The following is an 18906-nucleotide window of genomic DNA, read 5'->3' as shown; positions in this document are numbered from 1 at the left end:
ACGTCTGATCTTTGCCGTGTGACTCTCCTCCTCAGGGCAGAGTGGGGAAACTTGGCTCCTAAGGTCTCTACTCAGCATTCAAGGTAAAGCCTTCCTTTTTTGTGTTAAACAACAAAGCTCAATCTAGCAAGTTGTGGTCTAAATATTGAACATTACACATAATCAACTCCCAAGATAAACAGTTTTCGGTTATAACATTTGTTCCGTTTCCCTCTCGCTTGCAATATACACTACATTTTGTAATAGTTTAAGTTCTGTATTGTTAAATATATTTCAGGTGTGCAAAGGTAAGCTTGTAGTTCCTATTGAATTTAATCACATCATTGTTATTGTCATCTATTCTGCTAGAATTCATTGCTTACAGCAATTATGGCAATGTCTTAACTTGATCAAAAAAACAAAACCACACACACGACTTTGATTGCTTGCATTTTGCATGAATAGCAATTGTAGAAATTGTCATTTTCTGTGTTGCAAGGTAAGTGCCTTTCATATACTTGGTCTGGTTGTGGCTCTGCACATCAAAGAACATTTCTCACGGGAGTTGCTCATTATTTTAGAGTGAATGTTTATACAGATGGACAATAATGCTGCTTTAATTGAAATCAGAATTTGAACACAACAGTACAACGTAACCTCCAAAGTCAGACATGAGCCATTATGGCGTCCTAGTAGTTCTCTAATTTGCTATTTAAAATATTGTGACATGAAAGCAAACAACTCAAGTTGTTGGCACGTAAAAACATTTTATTTTTGTTGTACAGGGAATGAGAAATTTTAAAAATGATTAGTATAATCTCAAATCACCACTTAATACCATAAGCATATGACCCCTCCTTAATTTAAACAATATCTGCAATAAAATGCTAGGCTGCTTATGTACCTCAGTCATGTTGTTTAATCAAAGTTACCATTAATATAAATTGTTAAACACTATGCTCCTTTTCAATGTAAGAATAACATTTTATTCCTTAAAATTGTGGACTTTATTGTAATTTAAAGGTCATATTACTACTAAAAGAACACTGTAAAATTAGCCATAGTTCTAAAAATATTCCATATAGTATATAGATATTTCCATTAAAGACAGAGCTGAGTCTAGTGAGTTTCAATTATAAATTACACAAACTACTTGTACTTATGAATGGAGTCTGAATCCAACATGATGAGTAACAGTGAAAGGAGTTGTTTTGTATAAAATATTCATTCTGAACTGCTTTTGAACCCAATTGTTTGACTCTTTGCATTTTAGTTTTACGATTGATCACTTGATGATAGATTGTGCCCATCATTTTACCGATTAGGTGCAATAAACTGTGGAATGGGGACAATAATGGGCATAGTATATATTGATTGCCCCAAAATCCCAGTTTGAACTTAATCTAGTGTGGATATTTGGCATTTATGTGTCTACTGAACGTATTTATGAGCCAAACAAAACAGCTTCGGTACTGACAGACAGGAAACCGCATTATGGAGACAGTGCTGATGAGGTACAAACTTGACATACGCAGCACTTAGCCTCTAACACAGGGTTCTGTTAGTTGCCCCCCTGTGGTGCAAATCTACGCAGTCCATTTATTGAAACAGAGTATATCCTTATTTGACTATAAAAAGAGGAAGGTGTAAATATGGAAAGAATTACGATGGTCAAAATAAGCTGCACAATACAAGTAAATACAGTATGCAATATAAATGGTATGTTTGTTCTGCCATGGTCTATCGACCACTAAATGGGTTTACCTATTGTTTGAGTTTGTTCCCTTGAGGGAATGCTAAGTTTATTTATATGTTGAATTTACCTAGTACAGTTCCCAATACCCCTGCTCATCAAAACTTGAATAGAAATATGAAACATTTTGTTCTTGTAGACAAATTTCCCTCTTCAATTCCAGTCATCACTGTAGGCCTATTCATGAGCTTGCAGGTAGGCTCTTATTCTAAATTGGTTTTACTTTTTAAGCAAATTAACCCCCCTATGGTGTGCACTGAAGTAGGATAACAAATTGTTCTCTTAATATGTTTACACATGGCAAATTAAGTGGATCTTTGATGCATAAAACCCTGTTGCTATTTAAAGGGTGGACTCGGTCTTGTCATTCAATATCTAGCAACTAGCCAAAATCTGTTGGTCTATATGGAGGATTTCATCTTGCAGTTTAGTGTTTTAGATTGTCATGAATGGGTAAGCAAATGGCTATGAAATTTTTTAGTTTGTCAACGGGTTTTGGAGATGACATATGTTAAAATTGTTTTAGGAGTTAAGTCAGACCAGGACATGTAGTTCATAGGCTCACAATGCAGCAACATATTACAAACACAACACATGGACATAAGCTTAAATCATTTAGCAATCAATTGCTCACATTTCTGAGTTTGTTTTGTTGCGTACAGTACGTTGACATATACTGTTTGATTTATCGTTGAGAGAGTAGCAGAACATTGAAACAGAAATGCCCCATGTAAATGTTTATTTTTTATTTTTATGTTTTATTTGATTTTAGTATTTTATTTTACTTGCATATAACAATTGTAGGTGGCCCGGTGGAGAGTGATTAGCATGTCCGCGTCATAATTCTGAGTTTGAGGGTTCAATCCTAAGTGGCTTCTGTGGAGTTTGCATGTTCTCCCCTGGCTTTCCCCGGGTTTTCTGCGAGTACACCGGTTTCCTTCCACATCTAAAAAACATGCCCATTAGGCTGGTTGGATACTCTAAATTATACCTAGGTATGAGTTTAAGCGTAAATGGTTGTCTGTGTGCCCAGCAATTGGCTGGTAACCGATTCAGGTTGTCCCCCGCCTGTTGACCATAGTTGGCTGTAATAGGCTCCAGTATCTCGCGTGGTCCTTATGAGGATAAGCAGGATGGAAAATGAATGAATAACAATTGATTTCTAGAGCATTATGTTTCCCTGTGGTTTATTTAATCACATAAAAACACCAGTGAGATTTTTTTTCATCCTGTTGTAATACTTTCAATGAAATGTAGTATTTGGGCCACACAAAAAGAAATTCAACAACATGTCTAAGTATAACTTTTGTAGTTGTGTCAGCTATCACTTTGTGACAGGTATCAGGACAAATTGACGCAACAACAGCTGTAGTCTTTGTGGCTTCACATGAAACTAGGAAGATTGACAGCAAAATCCTTTATGATCTATTCACTATTTCCAAGGATCACAATTGCTTTGTTTTCATTGTTCCTGCACATATACACATTTGCTTTTTAATTAAATAAGATTTAAAGCTTTCACCACCTAGCGCACAAATGACAACAACAAAAAGACAGATAAACATTCAATAAATAAGAAATAAATAAATAAGTAGTCCAAGTGAGATCAGCAGAGTGGAGAGGCCTCGTTCTATCTGAAGTTCCATGGTTTTGGAGACATTCAGTGCCAAGTTGTTGAGAGCGCAACACTCGCTGAGTCTATGGATTCGACAACAAACAAGCACATAGATAATCAATATGTAGTAATGATAAATAAATAATAAATAAATAGTAATAGATATTGTCTTGAAAGGTTGGCACCAAAAAGAAACAAGATTTTATTTCCTCCATATTTAGTTTTTCAAACCCCACCCCCACCTTCCTTTTCCCCCATGGGCTCTTCTTATGCATCGTATCAAATGAAACAGCAGATTCAGGATGACTCATGTTTCAATTGTTTCAAGACTATGTACAAAAAGAAACGAACTGGTAGGAAAAACTATGACACATACGTAGCTATATTCCTGAGAAACGAGACGATGTAAAACACAGATGGCACAGTGGTTCATTAATCCTTAGCTTTTCTATTTCATTGTTGTGCAGTGAAGAATTTATAATCAAAGCAACATGGCTTTACATATATTAGGTAAGAAAACGCTTTCAGTTTCACAAACTTTTTTTCTCAAATTGGTATTCACAGTCAGCACAAACTAAAAACAGTTTATATGAAAAAGACAATTAGTTATGCTTAAGAAGAAATTAAGTATTGTAGTCCACATGTTTCATTGAATTTGGATCAAAATGAAGCAAAAAAAAATACAAAATACTAACTTAAGTTCCAATACAACACACCTTGTTCAGGCTAGTCATTTTGGAATTATTAGAAATAACTACATTCATATGAAATTATAGGAAAACTATTCTGTAGCCATATTTCTCAATATTTTCATTTTCCATGGAGCATGCTTTGATAGTTCACTTATTTGTGCCAATATTGTAATCAGAAATATAATTCAATAGCACTATGTACAAGTAAATGTCACATTTCATCACAAGAGCCTAATTTGTATGCATGCTGTATTTAGTAATACTTAAGATAAATAGATGAAATGCATAGTAACTCTTGCACCCTAAAGAAAGAGCGAAAGAAACTGACAATAAAAAGGAAGTGGTATCAATGTCTACAAGGCTCATCTGGCTCACAAACAGAGTGAAAGATCTACAGTACGTGAGATCAATACTTTTGGTCGATGCCGCGCTGAGACTATGGTGATGAAAAACTGTATTTCCTGGTCTGCCAATAGAAGGAAGATGAATTTTAGGAAGGTCATTTTCTCTTCCTCTAAGTCCCCTTTCACCACTCAATTTGCAAAATTTGCTGTGTGCATTAGTTTTAGTTACATTTTGGCCATTTAGCACTCGAAAGAGTGAAATGCTGCCACGACTATGAATATTTATTGTAATGGCAGTGCAATTTAATGCATGCTGTCTCTATATCCAAAATACATGTTTATACTGCTGTTTTCTTGGTTGAGTTATAGAAATTGGCTTGCTTAGAAGAGCCATCTACTTTAATAGCACATTCGTCTTCTTCTATTATAGGTCTGTCATGTCTTAACCAGTTGATATGTTGAATACATATGCAAATAACGATAATACATTAAGATATTGAGCGACATGGTATAGTTATGTAATTCTAAGGACATTTGGGAATTATTATTGGTTTGGATTATTATTATTTTTATCTTTGCATTTTCACTTGGATTGTAATTATTATAATTATTATTTTTTCCCTCCTGGAACCCTAGTAGTTTCCTCCCACATTTCATAATTGTCCTTGGAATTGTGTCATTAACTCGGTATTTATTTCACAATTTGAAAGAATATAGGTTATAGGTTGTGTCATCTAGATGGCAATAATGTTTATTAACTCTTTGACTGCCTTTTATGATCCCCTCAATGGCACTTATTCATAATCATTGATAGTGAATGATTTAATTATATATTAATCTCTTCAATGATTTTGTGACTAATGGTTGGATTTTCTATGGATTAATCGGGCCACTAATTTTGCAATCTGTCTCTGAAATCTAGCATCGCCAGTCCAAAGAGATCGGTCATTAGCACTGAAAGATGATCGTTGGCAGTGAACAAATAAATGATAGATTATGCTGTTGAATAGTTTTTGACTAATGGATGAATATGATGTATTAATCTCTCCATTAATTTTGCGATTCATCTACTTTTGCAATTAATTGAATTCTAATGTTCCCAGGATTGGCCATCTTTATCACTGAGCTTTGGCAATCAGTTAACAACAGTACCTAGTTGGAACTTAAACATTTTGATAAAGTGTATACATATCTTTACATCTTTAATTGGTGATTGAGATGAAACCCTAGGATGCAATTAGGAGAGAATGAATTTTTGCTTTCTTCGCATGCGTATTTCTCAGCACCTACTCATTATGCCATACATGTGTAATCTGTTCCTGTGAATGATATAACCCTGAGGCATGCCATGGGCTTCGACATACAAAAAAATAAAGTCACATTGCTTTATTCCAAGCTGTTTAGCACCATCATCTAGATCTCAAGTGTAAAAAGGCAAGGGCCGCTGGCCATATTCAGACCTCCATAGGATTCCAACGCCAAGTCTGTAAACTCGGTGCAGCTCAGCTTCTGGCTCGCCATATGCAATATACGGTCCTTAAAAACTGGCAGGCTCATCAGATGGAGCTGAGTAAAGACCAAATGCCATTTTTAATATTTACATATTTTTACTTTGGTCTTCGAACTGTGATTGTTGACTTGTCTCTAACCAAATATTCAAAGCTAATATTGTTGCACTTTACGTACAAAATGCTGTTCATGTTTAAAGTTAAATGGTGTCTAATTTGATTCTGTTTACATAAAATTTTACTCTAACTGTTAATTTATAAATACATAATTTCAATGTGAACCGAACTGTGAATTTAAGACAAAGTACCTATTGGAACGTGATTTTTAAGCATATCCTTTCATGACTCAATGATTGCAATATACTCTACATTGGACAATGTTTCACCATTGCAATGACGGCAGCAATTAGGCTACCAATTACAACATGTTAGAAAACATTGAATTCTAGATTTTTTAAAATTAATCACTGCCAGTCTATTAAGAGATTGTTTATCATCATGAATGGCTTGCCAACATCAACTTGTGACATGCCATATCTGCCTGTGTGGGAGTAGATCTAATGTTTAAATATTATTTACATCAATTATTTTAATTTCCTTGCTAATTGATTACATATCTGTAATGTTTTTGGGATTGAAATCCGGGCATACTGGAGTATGTATAAAGAGAAGCTGAAAATAACTGCAAAAGTCAATGTGGTAACCGTTAATTATAGGTGTATAAGGAATATAGATCAAGTAGAATATGTGACCAGGCAAAGCTGAAAGTGGCTTCGTTTTCAATGATGCATTGTGAGGTAGTAGCAGGGCTCCCTGTGGAAATTGAATAGTCCATTTCGAATCGAGTGTGCCCTGGAAAATCCATGGGGGTCAGTGGCAATTTGTCTCGGGAGGTGTGCACCAAGAGTCATTATTCTCAAAACCAGCGCGTCCTAAGGGACATAACCACTATTTAGAAAGGAGACCTTGTGTCACCATTTTATATATTAAAAAAAAGAAGGTTAACATGCGTTTCTGCCTGCCTTGATTTTACTTTGCAAATAGGAAAATGACTTTAACTATTATTTATTTCTCATATGATAGATACAGTACTGTAATAACAAGACTCTTCTTTACATTTTTATTACAAGCACGATCTAGTCGTTATGTTATGAGACGCTCGGAATTTGTTGATAATTATTTGACTCCCATTTGCTGGGGTTTCAAATGTCCCAACTCATTACCTTCAGAGCATATAGACCTGTGTTTTGAATGTTCTGTATGCTTGTCCTTTGTCAGTTGTGCAAGAATGCAAGAATGTTGCCTGGCACATTTTGCAATTTCACAGTCTGAATAGCGATGTCCTATTTGACTTGAGTGCACTGAGGTCTCGCTCGAGACTCGAGGTCTCTGTAGAAGCACCATTTGCCTGCCTATTTTCGGTGCCGTTGAAAGAATGTTTTTCACTCAGACTGCAAGAAATTCATCTGCCTGTGTTATTCATCTTGCCTCCCTTCTCATTTCCTGCATCTCCCCTCCCTTCCGCTCTTATTCCTGGATTCACATCACCTGTGCACTGCCCCCACATTCTTTGAGACTGAGCCAGAGAAAGACAGTGCGAGATTACATGACCCCACTTGGTCCACTGCTGTGGTATCAATGTGTTTTTCCGAGCAGTCTTGTTTCACATTCTGGAGGAGATCCACTTTGTTGCAACAAAACATGGAAAATGGCAGTGAAGCTGCTATTTTGCATTTTTTGGGGGGGTGAAAGGAAAGTCCAGCTCCTTCAATTTTGATGTAAGTCTACTGCACTGTCAGGTTTACCTGTAAAGGTTGTTGGAGTGTGAAAGCTAAATAAAAAAAAACAGTACATTTAAGGAATAATATATAAAATGGTGAACCTTTTTAAAAATGACAGTAGACCTTTTTTTGAGGCAGTTCTAATCCTACATGCACAAAGGGTTCTTACTGTTCCAAATGGCAATGTATCCAAAAAATTGATGATAAGCAATGAGATATTTTCCTTGTACCAAAAAATTCCATTAGTTTTAGTAGTCTACAAATTTCTATGGACTTCATTGAACTAAAAAATCCAGTTTATTTTGAAAAATAAAAATGTGAGAAAATGCCAAGTTGAAATCTGATGGCACCTGAGTACATTCAAAAATAGCTACCTGCTCATCAAAGAAATTACAACTTCTGTTCTGTAAAAATCATGTATTTACTTTTTCACTTTGGTTTGTTCATACCTTTAGGTTTTAGAAACATCATCATTGTGCATCATAGGCTTAGTCAGTATTTGCGAAGAGAGACTTGCCGGGGATTTACGCTTTATTACTGTTTGCTAGTGCACACGCAATCCAGATGTTTTAATCAAGTCATATTTTAGATGTGTGAGAACTTAAGCTTGTATTTGTGAAACTAAGAACATGATTCATATCCAGTGCTTGGTAATACTGCTACGTCCTGTGGGGCTCTAACATTGTAAACTGTAAATATATTTCTTTCAACCAGTACTGCTGAGGCCATAATTCGTTGTTACCTGTGCTCTGGCGCAGGTCGCTAGAGAGCTGTCAAAACATTCATGTTACTGTCAACATGCGAGCACTGTGAGGCTTCCAGGATTTTAAGTAGCCTGGTGGAGCAAAACAGTTATTTATTTCCTCTTTTATTTAAGCCATAATTCCCTTTTTTCCCCACATTTCATCACCTTGTGATTTCATGTACTGTCTTAATTCTTACCATTTTAGCAAATGCGACTCAAATTAAGCCAGCAAGTAACATTTATTTACAGACGGTGTTCATGTGTGGTTAGTGGATAGTACTACAGTGTTTGTGACATTTGAAATTCATCAGGGAGTGATTGTTTTGTGAATTTTTACAATGCTTTGAAATGGGCTCAGAACATTAACATTTAAATATTGTTTGATTTTTAGTTGAATGACATCTCATTAGAAAATATCACAGAGCCTGTACAGAAATATTGTCCTTCAGTAAAGGCAGTTACATAATTCATTCACACATTAAAAATATAGCAATGTTTCCACCTAAACCGACGGATATTGGAAAATCACAAATTTAACCTCCTTTGAAAACTTTGTCCCCGCATTTAAAACACCAAATACTATTTGTATTCAATAGTACAGCATTGAATGAACAAAATATTGTTGGAAAACTACGTATCATTAGTATTGTAGCAATTTAGAAATAAATTTATAAATCTATGAATATTTACATTAATGCACTAGTGTCTTGCCTTCAATTGAGAGTATGTTGTGACTAAAATAGTAGTGCAGATAAGAGGCGTGAAGCCTTGCACATCATTAAGTGTGAAATATAACAACACACCCCTGAGCTGCCTGCTGTTCCCCTGGAGAGACCACAGCCAGACAGGACCCTGCACAATTATGTCTAAGAGAGCCTCACATCAACCCAGCTTCCATTGCATCATTTGGTTTAAAATAGATCCAACGTGCAGTATAAAATATGAAGAACTTTATAAAATGGTATTGAATCATTTGATTTGTCCTGGTTTTCAGCACCAAGCAATTAGGTATGTTCCAAAACTCACATTTGTTATTTGTGTGTGCTTACAAAATTGGCTGCCTACTACATTAAAAATGTTAAAAGGTTCCATCAAAGTGGTTTGAAAGTCCATACAACATAGAAGAATGTTTTGAATTTTTTATTGCAGAAGAATCAAAGTGTTAAAGCAAACATTAAATTCACTTTCCATTAGTCTGTGCTAAGCACAACACAATTAAGGTATACTTTAAGATAGAGTTAGTTCATATGATGGTAAATGAGCTATATTTATTAGCAGTTTCATTCAGACATTCAGCCTTTTTGCATTTATAAAGATAATAGAGCATTATGTTCTCTTTTTTACTTTTTTTGCATACATACATGGTACATATCTTTTTGAATACATATTTCATAGAAAATCATTATTCTTTTCATTCATTCATTTTCCAAACCGCTTATCCTCAATAGGTTCACGGAGGGTGATAGACATTATCTCAGCTAACTAAGTGCACCAGGCGGGGGAGGCATTGAATCGGTTACTTTTACATATTTGAAAGGATTTACGGGGGTAGTATTAAAGATCCTGGAAGAGAATTATGTTAATTCAATGTAAAATATGTGTCTACTCGCAAAATATGCAACTCATAAAACCACTTCTGGAACTAATTAATTTTGTAAGTCGACATATCGCTTTACTTATTATGTCAACCTTAATACTTCTCAGACTCTATTGGGGAAAAGAAAATGCAAGGTCATTGTTGTTTTCTGTTTCACTGGTCTCTAGCTGTTGAATTTTGTAAGAACTTTGGATCAGCTTTAGAATTCGCACTCAATATGTTGTTGGACATTAACCACTTTCCTTCAATTTGGACCACCAATTGTCCAATTGCTAGTCTTGAAAACCTGAGCAATGTCATTAACTTTGGTGTTAAATCCACCCACGCCAATTCTGTGGCTACAACTCTAAAATGGCTGCTCTGAACAAGACCTGCAATCTCAACAGATCACATTAAACATTAGTTTATTTTTCTTCTGAAAAATACACGTGCCAGAACATGCACATAACAATGAACAGGCAAAGATTAATATACCTTACAAAGCAGGAAGATGTAGTGTTGACATGGGTATTTTCCAATCTTTATATCTCTTCCAATACTGCTCCCTGAGGATATAGTGGATGGGTGCACAAAGTCTCCTAACGTTGTTTTTTTAGACTGCTGACAAGCTGTTCTCTGGCTATTAAATCCATTTCTCACTGTCAGTGTAAGAGCTGCTTCAATTTGAATAAGGAGTTATGGTGCTCCTGCTGCAATAGACCTTACATTCACACAGTTAAGGTCTTAGAATACATAGTATTATTGGGCTTATTACAGTCCACATTCTAAAATTCTGAGGGTAATTATAAAATGTGAATTGTGTGGATTTAAGTAAGCTTGATGTATTATACTACATTGTGGAGACCTAAATGATCTTTACGGAGAATTGCACAAGATACAGTCAAAGTTAAAATATTCAGCGCAAACTCTTCAGTGATTCACATACAATTTCTGGGATCCACCTTTGGCCATCTTACAAACATGTTATATGTAAATACTGCCTTTAAACTGCAATAAAAATGTAAAATAATCTGTCAACAATGTAACTCCGGACAGTCTGACTGTAATTTAACTGATAGGGTCTGTTAAATTTTGACCCTGACCTCTACATAAATAAGATTAAGTAATACAGTATACGAGTTCCAGTGGACCGTTTTTATTCAATTATAATGGAGCATACAGAAGTGAAACTAGACGTTTCGTGTAAATAAAGCAGGCTGCCTTGTGTTCCTTTTAACATTGTTTTGTTTTTTTGGCGATGATTATCCTCTACTTAGTGGAAGAAGAAACTACTGCTACTCTGTGTTTTGGTTTAAGCAGACCTCATGAGCAAAATGAAATGGGACTTGTGACCACTTTCCACATGATCATTCATATCCATGTTAGATCCCCACATCGGTCCCAACTGTGCAATACACAATAGAATAATCTAGTATATGTAGGATAAGAAGTAAAATAATTATGATAACAATAGTGTGTTTAGCAAATTCCTTCCTCTAATGATGCGGAGGGTTTGACGAAAGCTGTTGGCATGTTAATGATTGAAGCATGTATGGCTTCCAACTTGTAGTAGGTGTATCTGCTGGAACACATGTGGCAGTGCACCAGCAATGAGTAGTCTAGTCTACAAAATTTATTAATCAATAATAAAATATGTCATACCTTACTAAAATGGGGCCCCATCAATTTTAATCACCAAATATCGTCTATGAACATATTGCCATTAGGAAAAGAAATATTAAATTAGATACATACAATTTAGCATTGTCATCAATTTAGCAGATTTAAAATATTAAACACATGTATATTATGGATTATAATAGCACAACTAATTAACTCTTGCCGTGCAAACAGTTCTCAAAATGTTTTCTTTCCTCGCTCATTCAATGAGTGACTAGAGCTATGTTTACTCAGCCTCTCCCACTCTTAGTGAATTTAATCCTTAATCATTGGTTTAGATTTCTATTTATCTGGAATCACAATGATTCAGAGTACTTAAAATACCCTTGGTTACCTATTATTAATTCACACTGAAGTTTGAGGACAAAAGAGCGAACAAAAGAGTTTCTGTGTAAAACTGATTGTTATGAACTTTATCTCGATTCCTATTTAGGAAACAAATGGCCCTGCCATCAAGAACACACCATCTATAATTCTTTGTTCCCCCCACCCAAATAGTTATTCTACCTATGTCCGCTTTGGTACTTGAAGATAAATAACGGGAATTAATTTGTGTCAGGATGACAGGAAAGCATTGCTCTGTCTGGCAAGAAAAACTGAGCAAGCCAGGATTATTAATGGCTGGACGTGTGAACCGCGAGAATCGCAGTCGTGCTGAAAGAGGTCACGACACAAGAAAGTGAGACTTTGGGAAAGAAACTGAATACAGGGAGCTACTATATGAAAAAAAAGAGTCATGTAGCAGATCAACTAAGAGGATAATCTACCTTTCCTTCCTCGATCTTGTTACTTTCAAATGTCGCAAACTGTGCCTTAAACCTTTGTAACATAAGTTGCTTTTTAGATATGCCGCCTTATTTGCAAGGCGACCTTGATAACATGTTTTAACGTCCCTCAAGCTATTGAGTTTAGTTTTAAATCGATATAACCAGTTGATTTATTCAATCTCGTCTGATTTATACATAATTATCACATATCTAAATGCACAAACCATAGTTAAACTGCAGGAAATATGGGTGGATATTTTTGGATTTAGTTAGAATTTTGTACCAAATTCTAATAACCGCAATTTAGATTTAAACCTAGCGTGTCATTTTTAAACATGGGTTGACAAAATGAATCGAATACATGAGTATGGCAGTCAATCATAGTATTTCCACCTTCCAGAAAATATCAATATAGTATCTCACATATATCAGTAACACACTCTTGTCCTCAATCAATTGTCACTTTGCCTTGGTTTACGTCTTTCAGCTCGGTGGCACAGGGATGACCTATCCCAAAGTTTATGGTTAGTAGTCAGTTAGTCCAAATGGCCATACTCTGTAGCGAATGCTTCCTCATTAGATTTTTTCTTTCTTTTTCTCCTATAATAGCATTAGCAATTCGTTCCTATTATTGGTTTATTGGTTCCGGTGCCTCTATTGAACTCTCTTGCAATCTTGGTCCAGGTCTCTTTAAGCGTTCTTAGTCCAGGTCTCTCTCTCTTTCACGGTGGGTGTTGGAGCCTATCCCAGGGAATTATATGTACTAGTCAGCCAGCAACCTGAATTGGTAGCTACCCAATCGCAGGGCACAACCAAATAGACAACCATTCGCGCTCGTACCTAGGCTACCATCCATGGATTTTGAATATTTGAGTAAACCGGAGTGCCCGGCAAAAACCCACACAAGCGAAGAAAACGAGAGCATATGAACTTCACACTGGAAGCTAGGAGTCCACCTGTAATTGAACCCTTAATCTCAGAACTGTGACACGTTAACCACTCGTCCAACAGGCCGCCCTCAATTAATCATGAAAACCAAAAATTGTCGGGAAAAACAAAACACTTTTCCTCCCCAAATTTAATAGGATTAAAATAGTTGCTTTATCAGGAAAATAAATCAAATGATTAAATATGAATAAATGTTTTCATAACAAACAATTTTGTGAAAAGGGCCTTTATTTCTTATAAGTAAAACTTTCCCAAGTCATCGGAGAGACGTCAAAATTTATTAATGCACCTTCAAAGGAACATTATGTCAAAATTAATTTAAATAGGGCATGGAAGAAAAGAGGCACAGTCTACCCTGACAAATTTATTAGAATAAATTATATGAATGCTTCAGATGGTGCCGCTGTAACTGCAAGTCAGATGTAAATCCATAAATGAAATAAAGGAATAACTATCAAACATCGCAGACTCCATTGGTTCAAACACCTCAGGGGAATGCAGATTGCTTCAAATGCCTCACAAATGTCATCTAAATCAATTTTCAAATTTTATGTAAGATTATTTACCCCATAATAACTTCTGATGTGTGCATTGTGTGAAATTGAATAACCTGTTTTCTAAAAACTACTATTTTATACTGTTCGATCAAATTGAAGTGCGATTAAAAAAACAACACCATGTTTTGGTTAGGCCAGATTCAATGCATTACTAGATTATATCTCGAGTTAATTTAAGATGAATTTAAGTCACTGGTCATTGTGCCTTTTACTTGGATTGTACGGAGAAATTGCAGCAATGAAACTGACTAAGAAATTATAGATTAATATTTCTTGATAAGGTTCATTGCAGTATCACATTGGAGTCAGCAGTTTTGGGCATTTTTGATATGTTAAATAAACGAGGGGATTCACTTTTGTTGACAATAGACAGCAATAAAAAGGCTGCAATAAAAACTGCCGACATTAAAACTGTTGGTATCCTCCACCCACCTATACATCACTACTGAACTTGTAGCCATGTTATAATTTTCAGCGACAATTGTGCTTTTTTGGGAAAGGGAAACAGAACTACTTTTCTCGTCACATAAATACACGTGTTTGGCAATATTCATTCATTCATTTTTTTCATTTTGTGTACGGCTAACCTAACAGGGGTCGCGGGGGATGCTGGCGCTTATCCCAGCCATCTACGAGCAGTAGGTGGAGACACCCTGAATTGGTTGCCAGCCAATCGCAGGGCACAAGAAGACAGATAATAACTCACACTTACACTCATACCTACGGGAAATTTAGAGTGTCCAACCAGCCTACCATGCATGTTTTGGATGTGGGAGGAAACCGGAGTACCCAGGGGTAAAAAAAAAACTGCAAACCATTCATAAATAGGTTATTTCTAAAATAAATTATCTTAATATAAAGTTTCTCTACTACACAAAGCTTTGACAATGTCTTAAATAACAATCAAAATCATGTAACTAAAGGTAGCTCGATGGTAATAAATAAAAAAAAATCAGTAAATTTTGTGTCAGTGTTATTTAGTTGCTCATCAAGCTCATTCCCCCAGTGTAGTCAAACATGATACATACATAGATAGTTCAGGAATCACTGGGGTCACATAAATACTTTACAAGTGCTACTCGACCCCCTCCCAAGACCCACAAGGCACCAATTGCCGCAGTTGCTTGGCAACTTGCTGGTCTGCAATTAGTCTTGCAGTGTAGCGCCTTGAGTCTCAAGATGTCCAGTCTTCCGTAGTGGTTCTAACCGCACTACGAACGGCACCACACCCACACAAAAAGGGTCTACTCAAGTGGATAGATATTATAGCACAAAGCACTTGGTCAGCAAACACAGAGAGGAAACAACTTCCCCTAATGGCTATAAAAGTAATTTCCTTGGACTGACTAAAAGGGGAAAAATATCTGCTACTTAAATTTCAAAATGAGCCATAACAAATTTGAGTACATTGCATTAAGTACACAGAGTTCACCCAAAGGAGTGTATCAGTATACGTAGTGAGCCTTGTGAATTGTATCAATGTTTTCCACTTGAACAATGTTAGAAAAATCAGATCATTTCATTAATATAACATGCCAGTACTTTGTTTCATGTGGATGGTACAACTATTGTCCATCTGCTCATGTGAAAAAACAGCAAATCTACTGAAGGCATTGGGAGACATTAGTATTCAAATATATGTATATTTTAACACGCAAAATATAGTTTGAAGTGTCAAACGTGACAAACGAGCTCGCGAGGAATCTAAAGGACACTTTTGGCAGACTGTGGGAGAACGACCCATACAGGAATGACTTGAGAAAGCAAATAGGGACTTAAATAAAGACGAATTGCCGTGGCCATATTGAGGTGAGATTGCATTCTCTGATGGAGGAAAAGAATAACGGCTCTTTCTCCTGAGAGAACATGTTTAAATAAATCATTCCACTAGGGCGTTAGTGTAAGCGAGAGAGAAGTTGTGTTCTAAGGTGGGGTTTTGCGATGATTCAATTTGGAAGAAATGGTATAAAAGATGTGAGATGAACACATTAGTTGAGTAAATTAATTATTTTTCATGAATGCTTGCTGCACTAATGTTTCTCTGAACCTTTTAGCGGGATGCAGTCTTTGCAGTTGTCCAACACACGCCATAATACATAAGCCAGCTAATTCGTGCTAATGAAAATCAGAATAACAGCCATTGCATACAAAACATGTTTTCATGTGTTTTGCCCATTTTCTTTCTAATTTGCTCTGGTTAGGTCTTTACAACTTTATACATCTCATTTTTGCACAAACACAGTTATACAGAATCATGCATGTTATAGTTGGATAGACAAGGGCTGTAGTTATGGTGTCTAGATATTAACATTATTTTTGATGCGATAATAATAAAAGTAAAAAAAATAAAAAAATAACTGGGTTTGTGAGGTACCATGGTTATTATTATTCCTGCCATATAACCAATTTAAGTAACCACCAAAACATTGGTATGCTACCAAGAAATAAAGTCGTCATCATCATCAATAAATTACAGGACAAATTTAAAAACATTCATCGATTAAAGCCACCACCAAAACACCCAAGTGTCATTTTAACATAAGAATATTTCACAGCCCATTTAATAGGTCTATGTGGTGTAAAATTGAGATTATCGTAGAAAATGTGCTTCAAAGGTCGTACAAAATTAGTTTGCCTGTTTCGTAGAGTTTTTTAATTTTTTCATTTTCACCCTTTCCGTTATTTAAATGTTAACAACTAGTAACTAGCTATTTTCCCCCTTACAATATTAATTTGAATAGATATTCAGTCTTGGTGAACCTATGTCGGTTGAAGAATACGATGTTTTCTCCCGGGCAATATGCCATCTAGTGACCTCGGCCTGTGTGGCAATGTCAGATTTATATGCTTACATTGTTTATGATCCTGATTTATGACAATATCCATGAGAGTGTGATGCACATTGCGACCCCCATCACTTGGAAAGTGTTGCTGGCTCCCATCGGGAAATAGTGACATTTCCCTATGCTTTTCTTACATGCTCTTTTTGCTATGCTTGTTATTTTAGTACTTTTAGGAGCATTCTGCTCATGTTCATCACTATTTTCTTCTTGCTAAAAGTCCAATAGCATTTAATATATGCCGTGGCTTCCTCCTGTTTTGGTAGTCTACTCATGAGCAATGACAACCTGCTCTCAATGTGGAATACATTAATGAAAGATTAATGGTGACCCTGCAATCCATATCTACCAGGAGCAAGTGTAATTTACTTGGCTTATGTGAGAAGGCTCTGAAAAACTTCACATTTTTTTTAGTTGTTAGTCACTCCAGGCATGATTTCATTGATGACTAATGTATGTAAAGGTCAACATAGTTTTGATTTATCGTTGTGAGAAACTTGCATTATTGATTGGTTGTGCATATTCATTTGCAATGTAGACTATGTTAATCAGAAATATACCGACAAAATCATTATAATAATTTTAATGAAGTCATAGTTTTGAGTTTACTTTCTTTAGACCACTTAGTCTCTTTGGTCTCCCCCTAATGACTTACTCGTCTTGGTCAATGAGGAAAACAATGTTTCAGCTTTGTAAGCTAAATAGTAGAGTATTTTGCTCCAGAGACTGTCCTGATTGGCTGCACTGTTTGTTTCCTATGATCCCTCTTGCCCCCCACACCCAAACCCTCTCTCCCTGGTAATTTGCCTGGGGTAACAATGGCACCAGTGCGGATTTCATCTTGAGTTGATCCTCTTAGGAACCTCATCTAATGAGCAACATAGTATATCAACTGGGATCTGGGCTCTTCTATCCAGAGACTGTAGAAATCCTTTCCTTGTACACCTTGGGCCTTAGGATATGGTGAATATAGAATCAGTTTTACTGCTACATTATAGCATAATTAAAACTAGTGTAACATTGTCAAGCAGCTTTGGGGTAGTTAAGTTATGCAACAGCCAATGTTAAGTGGGAGGTTGTATAAGCATGTGTCGGTGTTGAAGGATGAGTCGCTCAAAAAAAGATTTAATCTTCCTTAGTTTTTAGTGTTTGCCTGTCTTGGTCTGGCCAACAAAGACCAGATATACTATATTTGGCATGTAACTTTTTTTTTAAAAATTTGTCTTCAATTCCAGAAATGTGCTGTTCCAATAATTCATTATAGAGCCATAATCTTTCAAGAATTTAAGCAATTAAGTCCTTATTTCACCCCACCTAAGTGACCTTTAAATAGTAGAGATTACATTTTGAAGTGTCTTTTTCTGCCGTTCGACGGCCAATAAGAAAATAAACAAAACAAACTACACAAAACACATTGATTTTCAGGCCATCACGTCTCCTTCCAATAATTGTGAAGTATTCAACCTCATCAGGAATTAAAGACTCATATTCTATTATTGTTATGTATTATATTTTTCAAGTGTCCATTTTTATGAAATCTTGGCATGGTTTTGCTGGGACAGTGTTTTTAGAATACTAATCTATTTCATGGGCACAATTTATTTATGTACTTACTCAAAAACTAGATCAGTGAATCGTGTGATACAGGTGAGGTTAGATTTGTATTTTGGAGTAGTTCTTGAGACACAATGGGGATCCTTCCCCTGAGTGTTATCCGGGTATTGTTAGAGGCCAAGATAAATGCCTGTGCACTCTGACTCTCCTGGCGACCACAGGTACACAAAAACAGAGCACTATCTCTGTGCCAACTCGAGCAATAAATGGAAAAGAACTGTCGTGAAGCTTTTAGCTTGCACTGTGGGAAGTCTCGCAGCTGGTGACATTTCTAAATGGACAAACAGGGCAGTCAAAGAGAGCAAGGATATTTGTCCTACAGAGACACTTTGAAACCGTTTATCATCTTTTATTTACTTAAAGAATCTTTTTTCGGTGTAAATAAAAATATAATAATATTAATATATAATTTTTCTGTTAAAATTAGGATGCCCTAAACATTGGGTGGGGTCTTAAATGTCTAGCAGTCGCAAGTACTCAATGTACTGTATTATGTAAGAAAAAAAT

The 18906-nt window shown here is 35.8% G+C and overlaps 1 protein-coding gene across 26 annotated transcripts in view; it reads left to right on the top strand.

Annotated features, from left to right (window-relative positions):
• Positions 1–18906, top strand: part of LOC144085185 (neurexin-1a-like) — a 171342-nt gene that overhangs the window by 14667 nt on the left and 137769 nt on the right. For 12 of the 26 annotated variants that reach the window (XM_077614255.1, XM_077614252.1, XM_077614251.1 and 9 more), the window contains one exon: positions 36–83. The exons of the other annotated variants lie outside the window; for them this stretch is intronic. In XM_077614255.1, the coding sequence (XP_077470381.1) occupies positions 36–83 (48 nt within the window). The remainder of the gene's footprint in view (positions 1–35; positions 84–18906) is intronic. 26 annotated transcript variants of the gene reach the window in all.

This window comes from Stigmatopora argus, chromosome 11, assembly GCF_051989625.1.
Source record: "Stigmatopora argus isolate UIUO_Sarg chromosome 11, RoL_Sarg_1.0, whole genome shotgun sequence".
NCBI classification, from domain to species: domain Eukaryota; kingdom Metazoa; phylum Chordata; class Actinopteri; order Syngnathiformes; family Syngnathidae; genus Stigmatopora; species Stigmatopora argus.
This window is presented reverse-complemented; position numbering and strand designations above follow the sequence as displayed.